Here is a 21,386-nt window from a genome sequence, read left to right on the forward strand (position 1 = left end):
TGATTCGTTCAGTTCAGCGTTCGGCGAAAATATGAACGCGTTCAGTGAACGTCGTTCATTGAACGCGTTCATGCACAACACTGCTCCCAGTTACATTTAGGATTGATTTTAAAGTATTATTACTGGTATATAAATCATTCAATGGTCTAGGACCTCAATATATTGCAGATATGCTCACTGAATATAAACCCAACAGATCACTCAGATCATTAGGATCACATCAGCTAGAAATACCAAGGGTTCGCTCTAAGCATGGAGAGTCTGCTTTTAGCTATTATGCCAGCCGCAGCTGGAACCAGCTTCCAGAGGAGATCAGATGTGCTCCTACAGTAGTCACATTCAAAGCCAGACTCAAAACACATCTGTTTAGCTATGCATTTACTGAATGAGCACTGTGCCAATGTTCGTCCGACTGTTTTTACTGTACTTTATTTAATTTTTTATTCTAAACTGTTTTAATTATTTCCTCCTATGTAAAGCACTTTGAATTACCATTGTTTATGAAATGTGCTATATAAATAAACTTGCCTTGCCTTGCCTTGCCGCTGTCGCCACTCCCGCCCGACACTCTGGGCGCGGAGCTTGCAACCCCAACCACCACTCAGGTCCATCATGCTCTCCCAGAGCACCTGTTCGTTTACTGCCACCCGGCTCCGCGTCTCCACCAGAAACGGCCGGACTGGTCCATCCACCCGACCACGCATCCCCTCGGGAACCACGCCGACGAAAACCCCCCTCTCCGACAGGCCGACACCCGGGGACAGTGCACACAGCTCCACCGGAAGAAACGCCACCCAGCACCGGAGCCAAGGCGAGTAACGAAGATGTTTTAGATGTTATAACCGGCTGGAGTATCACTGCAGGTGACGCTGACTGCATCTGAATGTTTTTATGCGCTGTTGAGTTGGGCTCTGAATGGAAAAGTGGTCCAGGATTCAAATGAAAAAACTCCTCATAGTAGCAGCAGTAGCAACAGTACTTTGGCTGAAGATAAGCTATTCGTGCGCCGCTTTGTAATTGTGAGCGCTGGCTTAAAGACCTGCGCTCTGCCATCATTCAGAATCCGTGTAAAGGCTGCGGCGTAACCAAATCCAAAAAGGTATAGTTGTGATTTTTCTGATAAAATGCCCAGTGGGTCAATGATAAAGGGATGAGTCTTTGGTGGATTACCCGTGAGTAAAACAGGCGTCAATACCAAGACGCCACAGGTGATGAGATACATGCCGGCATTACTTTGCGCATGTTTGCTTTTACTCCCACAGCCCCGCTTCATAATTCCATGATGCAAATTGTATAAAGGCCAGAGAATTACCTTAAAAAGTAATCTGAGAAAGCTTAAAATGGCAATTTTAAAATGTTTGTAAAATCCTAGCACATGAGTGGAGCCTTCCAAACCACCCAGAGCAGGATCCGCCATTTTGATGTCTTCTAATACTCTGTTTGACCCCCTTTCGCCTTCAGAACTGCCTTAATTCTACGTGGCATTGATTCAACAAAGTCCTGAAAGCATTCTTTAGAAATTTTGGCCCATATTGATAGGATAGCATCTTGAAGTTGATGGAGATTTGTGGGATGCACATCCAGGGCACGAAGCTCCCGTTCCACCACATCCCAAAGATGCTCTATTGGGTTGAGATCTGGTGACTGTGGGGGCCATTTTAGTAGAGTAGTCTCATTGTCATGTTCAAGAAACCAATTTGAAATGATTCAAGCTTTGTGCATGGTGCATTATCCTGCTGGAAGTAGCCATCAGAGGATGGGTACATGGTGGCCATAAAGGGATGGACATGGTCAGAAACAATGCTCAGGTAGGCCGTGGCATTTAAAACAATACCCAATTGGCACTAAGGGGCCTAAAGTGTGCCAAGAAAACATCCCCCACACCATTACACCACCACCACCAGCCTGCACAGTGGTAACAAGGCATGATGGATCCATGTTCTCATTCTGTTTATGCCAAATTCTGACTCTACCATCTGAATGTCTCAACAGAAATCGAGACTCATCAGACCAGGCAACCTTTTTCCAGTCTTCAACTGTCCAATTTTGGTGAGCTCTTGCAAATTGTAGCCTCTTTTTCCTATTTGTAGTGGAGATGAGTGGTACCCAGTGGGGTCTTCTGCTGTTGTACCCATCCGCCTCAAGGTTGTGCGTGTTGTGGCTTCACAAATGCTTTGCTGCATACCTCGGTTGTAACGAGTGATTATTTCAGTCAAAGTTGCTCTTCTATCAGCTTGAATCAGTCGGCCCATTCTCCTCTGACCTCTAGCATCAACAAGGCATTTTCGCCCACAGGACTGCCGCATACTGGATGTTTTTCCCTTTTCACACCATTCTTTGTAAACCCTAGAAATGGTTGTGCGTGAAAATCCCAGTAACTGAGCAGATTTTGAAATACTCAGACTGGCACCAACAACCATGCCACGCTCAAAATAGCTTAAATCACCTTTCTTTCCCATTCTGACATTCAGTTTGGAGTTCAGGAGATTGTCTTGACCAGGACCACACCCCTAAATGCATTGAAGCAACTGCCATGTGATTGGTTGATTAGATAATTGCATGAATGAGAAATTGAACAGGTGTTCCTAATAATCCTTTCGGTGAGTGTATATATCTGATTTATCACATATAGGATGCATTTAGTTAGGTTAATTAACAAGGTAATAAACATGATGTGGCGCTTTACAGCAGTTTCCTTAACTCACAGAAATAATATTAGGCCTACCACATACCATAATACCATGTAAGTACTGGAAAAGTACTCAAGTGTTCACAATTTCACTTTTGTTCCTATAGCAGTCAAGACTAGCTTGACAAAAATAAAGTTTCAAGGATGTGCATGCTGTTCACAGTTTTTAAAAAACAAGTTCTTGTTCAGTTATTTAGTTATTTGCCAGTAAAGACAGAGTTATTTGGCAAGCAAAAAAAAAGAACATTGTTTGAAAATTATTTTCCTTTGTTGGAAACTCAGAAGCGAAGACCAGGAGACTTGGTTGTATCTTCAGCAGGATTCTTTATTGAGAACAAGAGCTGTCGGTAGCTGCAGTCATTAAGTCTAACTAAGGGAACTTTACATTATATACCTTTCAAGGGGGAGGGATTTACATAGAGGTGGCATATAAATAAAGTACAGGAGTCAGCTCGTTTACCTGATCTCATCAGCATAACAGTCTCCATAGATATAAACACTAGATGTCGCCTTGGCTACGGCAGTTCATTGGAACGAATGCGTCAATAGAGCCGCCATCTTGAAACAGGGGAACCCCTCATCAGCGTCAATGTAGGAAAAGGTCTAACGGAAATAAAATCACCATAAATCGTCATGAATGTGATTTTCTAGTTGTTTTAGTTCGTTCCAACGGTCAGACATGTATTTATTATAGAGTCCAGAGAAATGTTAAAAAAATTACAAAATTTCACAATCTTGTGCAATGTAATCCCTTGCTGTCTGGTTTTTTTTTTTTTCCGTTCGTGTAAACATCCATACGCAGCACAAAAGTCCGGCATCATCCATGAATTCAGCGTTACCTAGCTACTTCCTATGACAAGACCCCTGTTCCAAGATGGCGGCGGTTTTGACGCATGTTTAGAACCCCAAGGCGACCTCTAGTGTTTATATCTATGAACAGTCTCATTCAAATGCATAGATGCTAATCCAATCAGCCTGAGAGTGGTGTATCGTCAGCGTTTAAGGAATTGGAGAAAAGGAGAACGTAAAACCCATGTAGAAGTGGGAAGAGAGCTGTACATTTTAATCGGTGGTGTGCCGCTTTGAATGCAAGTACTTTTGAGGAGTTGCAAGATTTTATTTTGTTGGAGCAGTTTAGGAACATTGTTACTGACAATTTTGCTACGTACAGTATAATAATGAAAATAAGCCCAATACTGTTGCTGAAGCCACTGTATTGGTAGATGAATTAATCTTAACTCACAAGAGTGGATCTGCTGATGTTTGTGGAGTGGTGTTAGCCATTGAGAAAATTTAACTTGAATTTTATGTTGTGCCTCCTACTCAGAGACCGGTTAACTTTGCCTTTGGGAAAACTGATGTTAATGTTTGCCATTATTGCATTAACTCTGGACATTGGAAAAATTAATGTCCAGTGTTGGCAGGCAAACTGAGGTTGTGATGTAGAAAGGTAAAATCGGTTGTTCCTACATTACTGGCATTTCTATAATTCTGGGGAATAATTTGGCAGGGGGCCGAGTGTGGAGAGAAGTTGTTCCTGTAGTTTCGTTTACTCCGTTGAAAGAGCAAACTGATGGGTAGGTGCGAGAATTCCCTGAAGTGTTTGTCTTGTGCCATAAAATACACAATGAGTCGTACTTTATCATCTAAATGTGTAGAAGAAGTGTCCAAACTTGAGATGTTTTATCTGTTTTCTCTCCTTTTTCTCGTAGTGAATTAGTGACTGCGTATCAGAAAGATCCTACTTTACAAGTATTGTTTGCTGCAAAATTTGTCAGACTATGTTAATTGTTTTCGTATGTGTTTGGTTTTGGCAGGACAAAAAGCTCGAGATCATCTTGTAAAGACGCAAATAAAGATGAAAAAATTGTTTGATCACAGAGCGGATTGATCCTAATACACACACACACACACACACACACACTCATAGCTATAGGCTATAAACCTATTGTCCGGACAACGGAAAATGATTCCTCTTTACCAGATAATCTTAATACCTTTTTTTCTTGGTTTGAGATTACAGATGACAAACTAGCACAAAGGCAGGTGCTGCCTCCTATCAACCAGGCAGTCCAGCTGACGTCTGATAGCGTGAAGAGGGTCTTCTCTAAAATTAACCCTCGAAAGGCGGCTGGTCCAGATTACATCCCAGGTTGTGTGCTGAAGAAATGCGCAGAACAGCTGAAAGATGTCTTGACAGACATATTCAACATCTCTCTCAGCCAAACCAGAGTGCCCATCTGTTTTAAAAGCGCAACTATAATACCTCTGCCCAGGGGTTAAATTGGGATTTATTATGTGGGGGTGCTCTCCCTAGGGGGGTCCGGGGGCATGCCCCCCCGTGATTTTTTTTTTTGAAAAATAAACCATTAAATAGCACTTTCTGGAGAGTTTTGTGCAAAGAAATGGAGAAATTGAGTATTACATGATATGTGAAAAACTGCAAGGTTAAGAGGATTTACTTTGCAACAGGTATTAGGACATTTAGCATTTACATTACTGTTAATCAGTCATCACTTGATTACACGTTGTATTACCTTATGATATAGTGACCCATACAATGTGCCAAACATAATGTGCCACATGGAGAGACAGTGCAGCATATGACAGTAGCAACAGCTGAGAAGATTTGGGTCTGTGGTGACCAGGTCCACCTCATACAAACTTCCTTCTCCCATTCTCTCTCTTTACTACGACAACACACACACACACACACACACACACACACACACACACACACACACACACACACACACACACACACACACACACACACACACACACACACACACACACACACACACACACACACACACACACACACACACACACATAAAAAGGCAAAGTTTTGATTTCTGGCTCCAGTGGTTGCCTCATTACACAACCCACGTAAAGTTGATAATTCCGCGAATAACTGCAATTGCAGATTTCGAACAGAGATGGCGAAAACTGCGGACTGCAGCTTTAAGATATAAAAATGATGATAACACTGGTTAGTTTTACAATCAACATTTGAATTTATTTGTGTTTTACCTTTGTAATTTAATTTTGATTTTACATTTAATTTCATACACATTCTTAAAAACAGTACAGAGAACACACATCTATAACTCATCACTCATCTATAACTTTATTACTTCCCACAATGGCTGGTATGCAAACACCTCAGTATTAGTACAGTATTCAGTATTCTGAACATATTGAACACACTTTTAAAAATACCGCAATAATACCGAACACTGTGATAATTTTGGTCATTTTCATACTGTCCCATCTCTACTGCCAACATGTTACAGAGCTAGTCATGCTAAAAATGTCTGGAATATCACCCCACCTTTTGAAGAAGTAAGTCAGTTTCCTCTTCTTGGGTGGATATGCTCCACTCATTTCAATTTATCTCTGAAAGTTGGAAAATAAATGGTTGATTTAATTTTCATTAACCACAGAGCTTGGTAGCTAAAAGTAACTAGGTCTAGCAAGTCTTACATTTCTGTAATTCACACAGATCAAATACAAATATGCTGACTGAATAGATTGCTAGTTTATTTTAGGTAGCCAGCTAACGTTAAATTAGCAGTTCTCTTGGCAATTTGCTGATAATCCGGTATCTGAAGTAAAATGCTCAAAACATCTCCTGAGAAAAATCACATGGTCAACCTAGTCCTGGTTATTTAATTTTGATTTAGTCTTATTTTCCTTACCTTGTCATTCAAGGCCAGGGCACTTTTTTTGACATTTCTGGAACATCCACATCCCGCGCAACCACGGTCTCCCAGGAACATTCATTATTGCTGCGTACATTTATCCGTGTCAGATGCGCATGCGCGAGCGGTGCGCGATCATGGTCGACTGACAACGAGATTAAGCAGCTGAACAAAAATACGGCCGTGTTCCGATTGTTCTCATCTCAGCTCCGCCGAGACAAAATAGACATACCATTTCAAAAATCTTTCATTTATTGTCAGAAATATGTTTTCAAAAGCATCACTTTCATCAAATTGTATGTGACATAATTTCCAGTAGACTGCAAACGAGCAGACTTATGTGCCGGGGCTGAGCCCCGGAGAGCCCCGGCCCAATTTAACCACTGCCTCTGCCCAAGACGCCAAATCCAGCCACCATGAATGATTACCGTCCCATAGCCCTGACCCCAATAGCCATGAAATGCTTCGAGCAGCTTGTTATGGATCACATCAAATCATGTCTCCCAACCAGTTTGGACCCATTGCAGTTCGCATATAGAGCAAACCGATCAACGGAGGATGCTCTATCTACTCTGCTCCACCTCAGTCTGACACACCTGGAGAACAGGAATACTTATGTATGAATTTTATTGATTGATTTTAGCTCTGCTTTTAACACAATTTTGCCACAACAACTCATTGAAAAGTTGCTATTGCTGGGAGTGGATCTTGGCATGTGCAGATGGATTTTGGACTTTTTGACGGAGAGGCGGCAGAAAGTCAGAATAGGTAACAAAATATCTAAGACAACCACAGTGAGCATGGGATCACCACAAGGGTGTGTACTTAGCCCTTTACTGTTTACTTTGTTGACACATGACTGTTCTGCTAGTTTTAACACCAATCATATTTTAAAGTTTGCCGACGATACCACAGTTGTTGGCCTCATTACTGACAATGATGAGTCAGCTTACAGAGAGGACGTGGAGCAGTTGATAGCATGGTGTAAAATACACAACCTTGCCCTTAACACCAAAAAAACCAAGGAGATGGTTGTCGACTTCAGGAGGACTAGTCATCGGCACCACCTCCCACTGACCATCAATGGTTCGGAGGTGGATATAGTACACAGTGTTAAGTTCCTGGGATTCCATCTGACCGATGAGTTAACCTCCAGAGAAAACACAACAGTTATAATCAAGAGGGCCCAACGGCGTCTTCATTCTCTTCGCAGACTGAAGAAGGTGGATCTCCCTATTCCAGCTTTGACCATGTTCTACAGAGGCACCATTGAGAGCATTCTCACATATTGCATCTCTTGCTGGTTTGGAAACAGTACGGCAGACGAGAGACATAAACTGAACAGGATTGTGAGAACTGCTTAAAAAATCATTGGTGCTTCACTGCCACGTATTCAGGACATCCACACAGAGCGCTGTGTGCATAGAGCAAATAAAATTGTTAAGGATTTCTCCCTTACACAAGCAAGGAATGCTGGAAAGTTCCTTTGTCAACAGAACAGCTGGGAAAAAAACACAATGTAGGTGTAGTGGAACATTTATTTCTTAGCATTTATTTATCTTTATTTCATATGTGATTGTTGCCTCTGTATGCAGTCTGCTAATGCTGATTGGAAATTTACTGGAAAATAACTAAATATGGGTGATAACTAAGGAGAAGTTACAACAACTTTTTTTGCACATATTGAAACTATCCTAGCAGTCAAGTCTAGCTTCTCCAAAAGATAGTTTCAATATGTGCAACTTTGCATAGTTTAAAAAAAAAACAGTTGTTGTAACTTCTCAATTTAACACCTATATTAAAAATCAGTTTCAATCAACAATAAAACCCGACCCACAGCCACAACTGTACACTACACTAAGTATAGCTCAGCTGTTACATGTATTAAAGCCTTAACACCAGACAGTTAACCTGTTAATAAAGTATTATGAATAAAGCATGTCCTATTTTATAACCTGTTGTCAGCAACTGACAGTTGCAGAAAGGGTAGTTTTCCTAAATGTAAAAGACATACCCCAAATAGAACAGTACAAAACAAATGAAAAGGAGAGAGAAGAATATGAAGGGACCTCGGACTGTTGTACTGCCTCAAAAGCAATTCACTACGCTACAGAAGCGCCTTACTTCAACTGAAAACTGCTGCATTTCACAAGCATCAATGTACACAAAAGATAATAGAATTGTACCATTTTATGCACATATGATTAAGGAATGCATAGGCATTTGCCCAATGCAAAAATACAAATATCACAAGATGAAAGTTCAAACATTAATCGCAATACCATTAAAGACAGGATCCCTTGAGTTGAATCGCCATTCAGATCGATGTTCTTCTACACAGGTAGAAAGCGTCCTACATTTGATCATAAGATCATTTCTTAAATGTCCAGTGTAAACTGGATCTCTTGAAAAGGTACTGGCAAGAACCGTTAACAAACACGTCCCCAAGAGTTAACCGTTTTTATTACGCCATCAGGGTTATACTCATATTCTGTAATGAGTTTTTGTAGCAAAACACGGCTGCAACTTTTCAGAGATGAATGAATCAGGTGGTCTTGGGTTTGGAGGGATGCACTGTTTATTTGGATAATGTTACTATTTTTAGTGATACGTGGGAGCAGCATCTTCAGTGTTTACGGGCATTGTTTGATTGTCTGGTTGAAGGGCGCCTTACAGTCAACCTGTAAAATGTGAATTTGCGAAGGCCACAGTGAAATACTTGGGTAAGGAGGGGGGACAGGCTGAAATACGTCCTCTCCGAGCTAATGTTTCGGCTATTGAAGGTTTTCCTCCTCCATTGACCAGGTCTATTGTTGGTTACAATAGATGCTTTTTTCCTAATTTTCCACTGTTGTTTCTCCGTTGACTGATATGTTGAAAGACTCTACGAAGTTTAAGTGGACATCTTACGGTCAGAGGGCTTTTGACAACATGAAATTATTACAAGCGACAGCTCCAGTCCTCGCGGCACCCAAGTTTGATTAGCCTTTTAAAATACATGTTTTGTTACAATCAGATAAAGACGGAATGGGCCATCCAGTATGTTTCTTTTCTCTAAAATGTAATATACATCAAAGAAATTACTCAAGAAAGAAGCTTTGGGTTTGTTCTGGGCACTCAAGCCCAGAACAACATTTTGATGTTTATGTTGAAGGAGGCGCAGAGGTGTTGGTGTACTCGGATCATAATAATCCTCTGACATTTTTGCATTCATTGCAAAGTCCTAATCAACATTAGATGTAGTTGGTTTTATTTTTACAACCTTATAATTTTAATATTCAACAAATCAGGGGGGTTGATAACATTAATGCTGATGCATTAAATTGTACTTTTAATATGGCTGAGTAATGGTTGATTTATATGCCTATGCTCTCTACCATTTTTCTCTATCTCCTTAAATTGCTTTCAGGACCCGGATTGCTGGGGATCGGGATGGAGATGATGGGTAGGTGAGGTGGAAGGGTTAGTGGGACTAGTCAGTTTTCTCAATCATAGGTCCTACTTTACTTTATTGTACTTTACAAAACTTGTACTTCATATGATTCATGTCTCTGTAAGCAGTCTGCTTATGCGGAGTGGAAATTTACTGGCAAATAACTAAACTGAATACAGGCTGATAAGGAGAAGTACTACAACTTGTTTTTCAGAAACTGCACATCCTTGAAAACTGTCCATTTGTAGAAGCTATACGTGACTGCTAGGAACAGAAGAGAAATTTGGAACACTGAGTACTTTTCCAATCCTAATATGGTATTTGCGTAACTAAGACCCTGCACTAGGCGTATGGAAACTTATAGGTAACAATATTGAATTTGAAATTTAATACGCAAAATGGCAATGCATTTCTGTATTTAAAATTTACATTTTTCCACACCAAATTTGCAACGTTTGGAACAAAATGCTCATTCAAATTCTATAAAATAATTAACATTTTACAATGAAGCAGAATTCAATGTGGAATTGAAAATGTCCAGTCAATCATTGCATCAAGTCAGGGTCAGTTGATAGAAACACCAAACCTAATAAAAGTTTCACATTTTCCTATACTGAATCAGTCCTCTCCATCCTGACCCCTGAGAAGGGAGGTCAGCAATCGTAATATGGATTGCAGAAGGACTCAAAGTTTCACTTTTGTCCTAGAAGTCAAGTCTAGCTTCTCCAAAATATAGTTTCAATATGTGCATGCAGTTTACACAATTCAGTTTTTTTATTTTTTATTATTTCTTTCTTGAATACTACTGTTATATAAACCTACTGTTGCTGAATTTTTGTTGTGCTTATTTTTGATAAAGATAAAATAAAACATCTATATGGTAATTATAAAATTACATTTAAAAATATTCAATTACTCATATCATGAAATAAGATTTTAGTCATCCAACCCCTATCCCAACCAGTTCTGAATGGTGAAAGGTTAGCGAATGTTAACATGATTGATAATGTGTTTGTTGCAAACATGTCTGAAAAGGATGTTCACACTAGCATGTCATTTTTTATAAAAGAAAGAGAAGGGAATGATCAAAAAGCGGAACATGCTGGTCAAGTGAGTTTATAGTTTTTAAATTAATTTATAGAACAGTGAATTGTAAGTTCTGTCATATTATTCAATTACTTTTACTGTTGTTTTTTTTGTCATGGTATCGATATGGTATTTCTGTCAGGTGTCATATCGAGTCATCCTTTTGGTATCACGACAAAACTAGTTTACAAAAGAATTTGAGACCATATCCTAATGAGGTTCTTCTGATGATATAGCAGTTGGAGTGACATTTGACAATGAAGGATCCCATTTCTTTAATGGCATTTTAGGATGTGAGTTCATGTGACTTGTTCCCTTCCCAATCACAGTGCTGCAAGGAGTGGCCCCTGATTCACTCTATAAAACCACAGTGTTTAGATGTAAATTAACAGTGTCTAAACCTGAAGGGGACAAATCATTCTGAAGTAATATAGTGGGGAAAAAGGTATGTTGCTTAAATTAAAATAAATGTTGTCAATTCTGTCCTTCAAACCAAAATTCAGATATTATAATTATTTGTAATGCCTGCTAGATAAAGTGAGCACAATTTGTTTTTTACTGGTTTTCAGACAAAAGTAACCTATATAATGAATATTTTATCCACACCATCGAACTGGGAACACCAGTATTTTTCATAAATGTCAGGTCAGGCCAAGCTGTCAGGTGTGTTTTAAATGCTGTAATACACAATTAAATGAATTACAATATCTGTCGACCAAAACAAAAGATTAATATTTCTTAGTGTGCTTCATAACTGTATTGCAGATGATACCAGAAGTTAATACATATGCTGTATATATGTGTACACATATACATATATATATATGATAATAATTTATATTTAAAACAAGGTATTGTTCTCAAATCATTGTCAATTGACAGCAGCTTCCCACAACTTACCCCATAATGTGACCGTGCCTGCAGTAGATGTCAACTGTATCAAATAAGCTGTATTTTTTCATTGGCCTTTTGGAAACTGAGCAGAGAACTTTTCTGGCTTGGTAAAAAATGCTCAAATGCTTTAAAAAGTGTGTATATTTAAATACACTCTCAGAAACAAAAGCGATCACTTTTTTAAAAGGTAGGTACACCTTTGTACCTTTTTACCCCTTAAGAGTGCATACCGGTATATGTAGGGTCAAACGGGGCTAAAAATATGCTTTGACACTATTCCATAGTGTATGATTGCAGAAAAAATATATATGTTTGTATTAAATATTTATGGTGCAACAGATTTTTTGTGAAAATAAATAAAAAGTTAATTTTGTTTAAAAATCTTATAAATGTATGATAATATAAGGTAAAGTAAGAAGGTCTTATAAGATAAGGGTAAAAGGGTAAAAGGCTCACCAGCATGGGGCAAAAGGCACACATAAACAAATAATTTAGCTAAAAAAAATTTTTTTCTAATAATGTCCAAGTTAATATTCTTTCAAAATAATCACTTTAGCAAAGTTTGCACAATTTTCTGTTTATTTTGATAAATACAAGAATTCATTTTTGTTCAATAAATATACTGTCATTAAAATATATTTTAAAAATACAAACAATTATTTTAAAAGGTAAAGATTATGAAAACATTGAATTAAAATCCCGTTATAATTTAATAAAGATGTACAGTAGAAACTTATTATTTATGATATGATTAATATTATATTTTTAAATATGATGGTTTCATTTGGTATGGTATCTCTAAGCTGACACCCAATTTGATATATGACATTTCCCACCTGAATCTAACCATGTCATGTCAACAAATGGAAAAGTATACCAGCTATTTTTTACCATGTTAATAAGCAGGGTTGCCTTTTACCACAAACACTATAGACTACTTTTACATATTCCTCCATTATTGAAAAACTGTTGCTTTAATTAGCTTGAACAAAACTGAAAATAGATAAGACGTATGTCTCAGAATATATACAATAATTTTAGCAATTCTCATTTGCTACTTAAATCTACCACATTAAAAAAAACAACAACAAAAAAACACGCACTTCAAAATAATATTAGATCATATTAGCACAGAATCAACTTTGCGCTGCTGCCCGCGATCACAAGGATCAGCCAAATTTCCACGTGCATCTTGAAAAGTGGATGTTTTGGAAAGTGCTGCGGCAAGTTTTTGTGCCATCTAGTTGTTTAGAGGAGAATTCAAAGGAGCCTTTATCCTCATTTTACCCTAAATAAATTGTACATTAGTAGGCTACCTACTCAGTGACCGCTTTTATAACTTTTTTCTGAGTGTGCAGCTCTTCTGTAAAGTCCTTACTAAGGAATTATCCAAGCATTACATTGTGTGGTTAATCAAAATTTTATCACTAATCAATAAGTTTTCACCAGCATGGTGTAAAGATGATCTAACACTTATTTGGTAACAATCCCATTAATGTTGTCAGAGGAGTTTGAAAAAAATAACCAAATAATTTATAATTAACACCTGCCAACCCGCAAAATGCGGGTAAAAATCGACTGTGGCGGTTAACGCTATCAAATCACTAGCCAATTTGGCGTGTTACTTATTATTTTTACTCACTTTGCTGGGGAAGTTTGTGTAATTCCTGTAGCGCAAATACTCATATCGTGAGTCATCGTGATTAAATACAGCGTATTGTGCAGAAACTGCACATATCCGGCCTTCTTGAACACACACGTCACTACGCAACAAATAACGGTGAGCTCATTCAGTTGGATTGAAGCAATAGTGAAGAGTAAAAAGCATTTGGTTAACAGGAAAATACATTGTTATTTTCCAACATCTTACATATATTTTTTTATGTTCTTTGTAAGGTGCATTACCTGCAGGTGACTGCATTGACCTGTCCACCTAAAACACATTTTGGGTGAAAAAGGGTGAGGATGAAATAAGAGGCAGGGAGGAGATGGCTGGATGACAGGTTTTTGTTTGAATAAAAAATCCAAATTTTATTTTATATATATATATATATATATATATATATATATATATATATATATATATACACACAAGACATGCCAACATGGCTGGGAGTGTCAGACCAACTGCAGCAAGGAGCAATTAGAAACATTTTAAGAGGATTTTGGGCAAATGGCTGAAAAATCATATATACTGTAACTTATAAGATGATTTAACGGTTTATCACTTTCGACCAATAGGTGGCGCAGTTACGAAATCACTTTGATGTGGTCAGAGTGAGGTGACAATGACACATACAAAGTTTGGTGTCAAAATGTCAAGGCACTGCAGAGATAAAGCCTGAACAGTCATTTTGGCATCATGCCTTAACTTTTATGCTGTGGTATACGAAAACGGTTTCATCTATCGTCACGAAATCCATAACTTTTAGTCGCCACGTTCTGGAGATGATAATTCGATTTTGGTGAAAATCGGACAAACGGCCCAGTTCGAAAAAGTAGGTATTGAATGAAAATCAAGATGGCGGACAGGAAGTTTGGGCAAATATGGCAAACTTGGTATCTATGTTCTCGGCGTGACCCAAGGAATCTATTAAGACCATGTCATTACAATAGGCAGATTTATTCAAAAGTTAAATATTAGTAAATAAAAGTTATATATATATATATATATATATATATACTGTATATGACCACTAGGTTGCACTGTTATGAAACTGATCAGTTAATCTCTCAGGGGTGCGTTTCCTGTACAACGACGTAACTTGCTGGTTCACTACTGTCTATGGTTCACTACCATAATAGTTAACATTGAAGAAATCAAGCCAGTCACGACTGTTTCCCAAAAACGTATTGTCGCAAATTGGTCGTTCAACCACGTTGGTGATGATGTCACGCAGGTGGTGGTGGAGTAATAACTTTCTTTCATGAATCTGTGTGAGATCGAATTAATGCTAGATGTTTTGCTATAAATTACTAACATGGCATCTGAGGACTATTTCTCATCTTTCTCAGTTATTTTGTTTTATTTCCAGATTCAATCATAGTCTCGTTCTATACGTGGTATAGCCAAGCGTGCCGCACAAGCCTTGAAAAGTGAAGCCAAAACGTCTCAATCCCCCCCAAAAAGTGCAGGAGCATGTTCTTGCGATTGATTCTGCGAGAGTGAGAGCGGGGCCTTGATTTCATCTTTTTTTACAGTCTATGGGTAGAGCACATTCGCACTCTTCAAAAACGGTGCTTTAAATCTCTAGACAAACTAAAGACGTAATGACATTTCTATGTATTCTAAATAAAATATAAAGATTGCAATGTATGTCAGCTTGCTAATTTTGCTCAAGACAATGATTTATTAAAGGGTTAGTTCACCCAAAAATGAAAATTAAGTCATTAATTACTCACCCCCATGCTGTACCAACCCCGTAAGACCTTCGTTCATCTTCGGAACACAAATAAAGATATTTTTGATTAAATCTGAGAGCTGGATCACTGCTACATAGGCTGCCAAAGGGACTGACATTTGACGGCCCAGAAAGTCATTAAAGAAAATGTTTAAATGTTTCATGTGCCTACAGTGGCTCCACTATAAGTTTATCAAGCGACGAGAATACTTTTTGTGCGGAAAAAAAACTAAAATAACGACTTTATTCGACTATTCCATTGCTTCCTTGTGGGCCTGAGACGAGAGTTCAAGAGATTTCCAGGACGCATGCGTGAGAACTGACACTCTTCTTCTACTACACAGCGCGCGTCTTACAAGCAGAGGAAGGCGCGTGCTGTACATAGTAGTAGAAGAAGAGTGTCAGTTCTCGCGCATGCGTCCTGGAAATCTCTTGAACTCTCGTCTCAGGCCCACAAGGAAGCAATGGAATAGTCGAATAAAGTCGTTATTTTAGTTTTTTTTCCGCACAAAAAGTATTCTCGTCGCTTGATAAACTTATAGTGGAGCCACTGTAGGCACATGAAACATTTAAAAAAAAATTTTAATGACTTTCTGGGCCGTCAAGTGTCAGTCCCTTTGGCAGCCTATGTAGCAGTGATCCAGCTCTCAGATTTAATCAAAAATATCTTCATTTGTGTTCCGAAGATGAACGAAGGTCTTACGGGGTTGGTACAGCATGGGGGTGAGTAATTAATGACTTAATTTTCATTTTTGGGTGAACTAACCCTTTAAGTCCACATGTCATGTAATCAAGAAACTATACTTCTAACCACAGGTCAAAAGCTGTCGTTCCAACCACACAACTTTGCTATGCATTTTGCGAATGTTTGTTAGAATGATGGTTTCGGGAAACAACAACTCGTTGAACTATGCTGATAACGAAGGAACTTGCCACCTAGTTGGCTAACGATGCTTTTGGGAAACGCACCCCAGCATCATCATAACACTTACTGAGAATCGTCTTGCTACGCCAATGCGTTGTTAAAAGCCGAATTTTACATCAACACAATGCCTGAGAGACAGTATGGTCGGACCTAAGGAACCCAAAAGTTGCGTATTAGAGCACATTTTTAAACTGTTATAATGATCTAAGCATATTTGTAGATTTCTCGATCAGTAAGCAGCACTGTTCACAAACTGCTCAGATACCATCAGGTTCATAAATAGATTAGTTATGGTTATTATTCATTGGTAAATTGACCAAATGATTAATCAAATATTCAGAAAATAAACAATAGATTAAATGGAAAAAAAAATTGTTAGATTATACGATTAAATGTTTGCAACAAAAAACATTCTGAACAGATAGGCATTGGATCACCAAAATCTTATTTCATGATATGATTAATTTAAATAAATAAATAAATTTTATAATTACAATATAGATTTTATTTTATCTTTGTTATTAAAAATAAGTTAATCGACTGAAAAAAAAATCATTAATACAGCACTTAATATATTAAAGCTGGCAGCATCTTTTTCCTTGCACTGTCTCAAGATAATTTTACCCATATTTGAAGATGGCCCAATGAATGCTTATGTTGCTAATGCCATATTTTTTTTCAGTCATATGTTGTATATCTTTTTATTTACCATTTACAAAAAAATTATAATCCAAGACTTTTTCACTAGAAAGATGTCTGACTCTGAAACCATTGAATTGGCTTGTCTTGGCCGACCTTTTCAGTTGGGAATGCTTTATGACTGCCGAAGAGATGTCCTCATTCCAGGTAATAAAAAGCACATGAACACACTGGGGAGGAAACGATCTAAATGGTATAATGTATTACTTTGTTAGATTTTATGCTTTACCTTTGGGGTAACTAATTATTAATATATACAATTTTCCCAAGGAATAACTCTTTGGGATGCTGAGATGCTGCAGAAGAATATCAATGTACGGCCACAGCCAAACACTGACTTCAAAATCATTGCCTCAGATTCAAGTGAAGACAAAGTAGAAGCTTTGAATATATCTGCATCTCTTGAAGCCAGCTTTCTGGGTGGATTAGTTAGTGTGAAAGGCTCAGCTAGCTATTTAAATGACAAGAAGAAGTCCAAACATCAATCTCGAGTCACTTTACAGTATCGGTCAACTTCACGTTTTGAGCAGTTAACTATGGAGCATCTTGGAGCAGGGAACATAAAGCATAGCAATGTATTTCAGGAGGGCTCGGCCACACATGTTGTTACGGCTCTATTGTATGGAGCTCAAGCGTTCTTTATTTTTGACCGTGAAGTTTCATCCAATGAAAATCATCAAGAGATACAAGGAAACCTCCAAGCATCAATCAAAAATATACCTTTAATATCAGTTGAAGGTGAAGCATCTTTGAAAATGAATGAATCGGAAAAAGAGAAAATTAACAAATTCAGCTGCACTTTTCATGGAGATTTTGCTCTGGAAAACAATCCAGCTTCCTATGTAGATGCCATCAAGGTGTACTCAGAGCTGCCAAAACTGTTGGGAGAACATGGAGAGAATGCTGTGCCAATGACCGTGTGGCTTTACCCTCTGAAAAAACTAGATTCAACAGCTGCTCAGTTAGTCAGGGAGATCAGTGTAAGCCTAGTCCGACGTGCCCAACGGATCATGGAAGAACTGGATAATTGTGACATTCAATGTCAAGACCTGATGAGGGACAATGTTGCCATTCAATTCCCTGAAATCAAAACTAAAATCAGAAAATTTAAGGACCTCTGCTCAGAGTACAAAATAGTTTTTCAAAAGCATCTCTGCAGGCTTCTTCCATCCATAAGGGGTGGAGGAAAAGAAGAACAAGAGCTTGTTGATGCTCTAAATGACAAAGAAAGATCCCCGTTTCAGGGTGCTCTGGTAAACAAGTATCTAAATGAGCGAGAGCGAGAGATGAATGTCGTTAGATCTTACCTCGAAATCATGAAAGAAGTCCCTGTTCTTGCATCCAGCAATGACTTGGACAAGGTTGTCTTGAAAGCATCCAATAACTATGTGATAGCTTTTGCACTTTCCTCTTTAAATGAAAAGGAACAGTACTTTTCAGACCTGGAGAATTACCTGAAAAAACAATCGTGTAACAATGGAGAGCAAGTAATTTATGATCAAGACTCCTCAAAAAAGACACATAAATGGTTTTCCTCAGGAAATGTAACTACACTGACCAGGGAAAACATACAGGCCTTCCTAGATTTCAAAGAAGCCAACAAAGGAAGAAAGAACATTGTATTCTGCATTGCATCAATCCCGGATGAACTCATCACTGCCTCTTCAATTCATGTTTATGAAAGGGGGAGACTCATAAGCTCACAGTACGAGCTCCCCTCAAAACCCCCAAAACCAGTCTTCTTGAGTGCTGAGCATGACTGCATACATCTGCAAATCAAACCTCCTGACCGCGGTGTTAGTTGTGTGGACTCGTACTGCATTTCATATCAGGTAGCGCAGAGCCCTGAATGGACAGAGGTGTTTACTGATGGGGTTTCTGATCAAGTCCCTGTCAAGCAGTTACAACCGCATAAAGAATATCGTTTCAACTGTAAGGCGGTGTGTCGTCCAGGAGTAAGTCTGACTAGTGACACAACATCATTCTTCAAGACTCGTCCATGTGCTCCTCCTGGAGCACCTATAGTGAAACGAGTAGAATCAGAGTCTGCAACTGTAGCCTGGGATGTTCCTACATCTGTGGGAGAAGATGTTCTGGTCACTGGATACGTGTTGGAATTCAGAGAATGCAGAAAGGATCAGGAAAGTGAAAAGCCATGGAAGTCTGTGAAATCTACAAACAGGGAGTGCACTCTTCCAGGACTGAAAGAAGACACTATTTACACAATCAGAGTTTTTGCAAACTGTGGAAATGATGGAGAGAGTCTCTCCGGGCCTGAAACTGTGTTTTCAGCCAGTTTCAAGGGGAAACAATCAAATGAGGATGGGAGCGGGTTGTTCTTGAATCAATCTTCACGAATAAAAAAGGGCAATCCATCAGTACATACACTGACACTACACAAAAAATTGTCAGAGACTGTTAGTTTTTATCAGTATGTCTTTGGAAGAAAGGTCGAGGATGTGAAAAACAAAGTTATCCTACTTTTGGGATCAACAGGTGCAGGAAAAACCACGCTGGTTAATGTGATGGTCAATTACATACTGGGCGTAAAGTGGCAGGATTCATATCGCTTCAAACTAATCAATGAAGTGACCAATCGCTCACAGGCTGAGAGTCAGACATATAATGTCTCATCTTTTGAGCTGTACAATCAGCCTGGCTTTCAAATTCCCTATTCCCTCACAATCGTGGATACACCCGGATTTGGGGATACAAGAGGGATCGCACATGATAAACTGATTACAGAGCAGGTCAAAAGCTTTCTTTGTAACCCTTTGGGAATCGATCACATTGATGCCGTCTGCTTTGTTGTCCAGGCCTCTCTTGCCCGCCTGAGTGTCAATCAGAGGTACATCTTTGACTCGATTCTGTCCATATTTGGCAAAGACATTGCAGAGAACATCATCATTTTGGTGACATTCGCAGATGGGAAAAACATCCCAGTTCTAGAGGCAATCAAAGCAGCAGATCTGCCCTGTCAAAAGAATAAAAAGGGACAACCCACCCATTTCAGTTTCAACAATTCAGCAGTGTATGCAGACAAAAAAATAGAAGAGCCTACAACCTCTGACAATGATTCAGATGATGATGAAAATGAAGATGATAAACTGACCGAGCTTGTCTGGGACAAAACCTTTAAACAGATGAAGGCTTTTTTCAAGACACTGGGAATCATTGAAAGTAAAGATCTGACGATGACTATAAAGGTCTTGGAGGAACGAGATCGCCTTGAGAAAGCCACGACAAGTCTGACCCCTCAAATAACTGCAGGTCTTTCTAAAATGAGTGAGATAAAAAAATTCAAACAATGTTTGGAAAATGAGAGTGACAGCATGAAGCAAAATGAGGATTTTGAGCAAGATGTAGAAGTGATGAAAGCAATCAGAACCCCTGTAAACTGTTTTACCATGAATTGCAACACCTGCTTCTTCACATGTCACTCCAGCTGTTTCCTCCCTGCAGAAGATTCAGTGCAAACTTGCGCTGTGATGGAGGCTGAACACTGCGTTATCTGCCCTGAAAACTGCCATTACTCTGCTCATTCTAAGGAAAATTTCATGTGGACGTATGAAACAAAAACAGAGAAAAAAACTATTAAAGAGCTGAAAGACAACTTCATGAAGGCAAAAGGAAAGTTTATGGACTCTAAGCAACTACTTGATGCACTTGAAGATGAACTCGATGGAATTGAGGAAAAACTGAAGAAGTTGATCAAACTGTCCTCTGATTGCCTAAGAAGACTGGATGAAATTGCATTGAATCCAAAATCTCTCTCCACAGCCGAATATCTCGAAATCCTGATCAAAACTGAGAAAGAAGAGAAAAGTCCTGGCTTTGAGGACCGGGTTGTTGGACTCGAGAAAATGAAACAAGAATCTCTTATTCTGGAAAAGATTGCTAAAGGAGAAAATTTGCTCGAAACAGAGCGCCGCATTATGGAGGAGAGAGAGAAGCGAATGCAAACTGTTGCTCAGAAAATGATGAAAATTAAGAAAGCTTTTAGTGCCTTTCAGTCACAGAGCAAACAGAAAACATCCGATCAAAAGGATGAAAGTGCTTCCCTTGAGGGACAGGAGATGTCCTGAACAAAATAAAAGGCTGATTAGTTCAAATAGATTTAGGAAAATTGAAAATTTGCTTAACATGATGTTACTTAACAAACATCAATGCTTCTTTCACGTATAAATCAATAATCATTTAACATCAAGAATACTGAATTTGAGAGTTATTTTATGCTTTTAATATTTGTGTTTTCAACAATGATGCAATGTCAAATTTCTCAAGAATCCACAACAATCATGTTCTGTAACTCAACTGGTAGAGTATAGTGCTAGCAACACAGCCACACAATGGCTCCAGAGAATGCATGAAATTATCTTTTTTTGTATAGCTTAAATACTCTTTAAGCTACTTTGGATAAAAGCTTCTGAAAAAAAGCATAAATGTAAAAAAAAAAAAACCCACGTAATTTTGGCGTTTAGTCTTGTGAAATAATGCAAACATTTTGATACTGTAAAAACCTATGAAAGACTATAAAAACAATGTATGATTTCAA

At 38.5% G+C, this 21,386-nt stretch overlaps 1 protein-coding gene across 1 annotated transcript; it reads left to right on the plus strand.

Annotated features, from left to right (window-relative positions):
* The first annotated feature begins 612 nt into the window (after nucleotides 1-612).
* Nucleotides 613-21,167, plus strand: LOC130087189 (uncharacterized). Its single transcript, XM_056253415.1, has 7 exons — nucleotides 613-811; nucleotides 4,713-4,921; nucleotides 7,290-7,742; nucleotides 8,784-8,806; nucleotides 9,803-9,838; nucleotides 16,815-16,978; nucleotides 17,102-21,167. Exons 1-7 carry the CDS (start codon nucleotides 613-615, stop codon nucleotides 20,914-20,916), a joined length of 4,899 nt encoding a protein of 1,632 aa, XP_056109390.1. The 3' UTR covers nucleotides 20,917-21,167.
* The last annotated feature ends 219 nt before the right edge of the window (nucleotides 21,168-21,386 follow it).

The sequence above is a fragment of the Rhinichthys klamathensis genome, unplaced genomic scaffold (genome assembly GCF_029890125.1).
Source record: "Rhinichthys klamathensis goyatoka isolate OS25496 unplaced genomic scaffold, OSU_Roscu_1.1 h1tg000105l_1, whole genome shotgun sequence".
In the NCBI taxonomy this organism is placed as follows: Eukaryota; Metazoa; Chordata; class Actinopteri; order Cypriniformes; family Leuciscidae; genus Rhinichthys; species Rhinichthys klamathensis.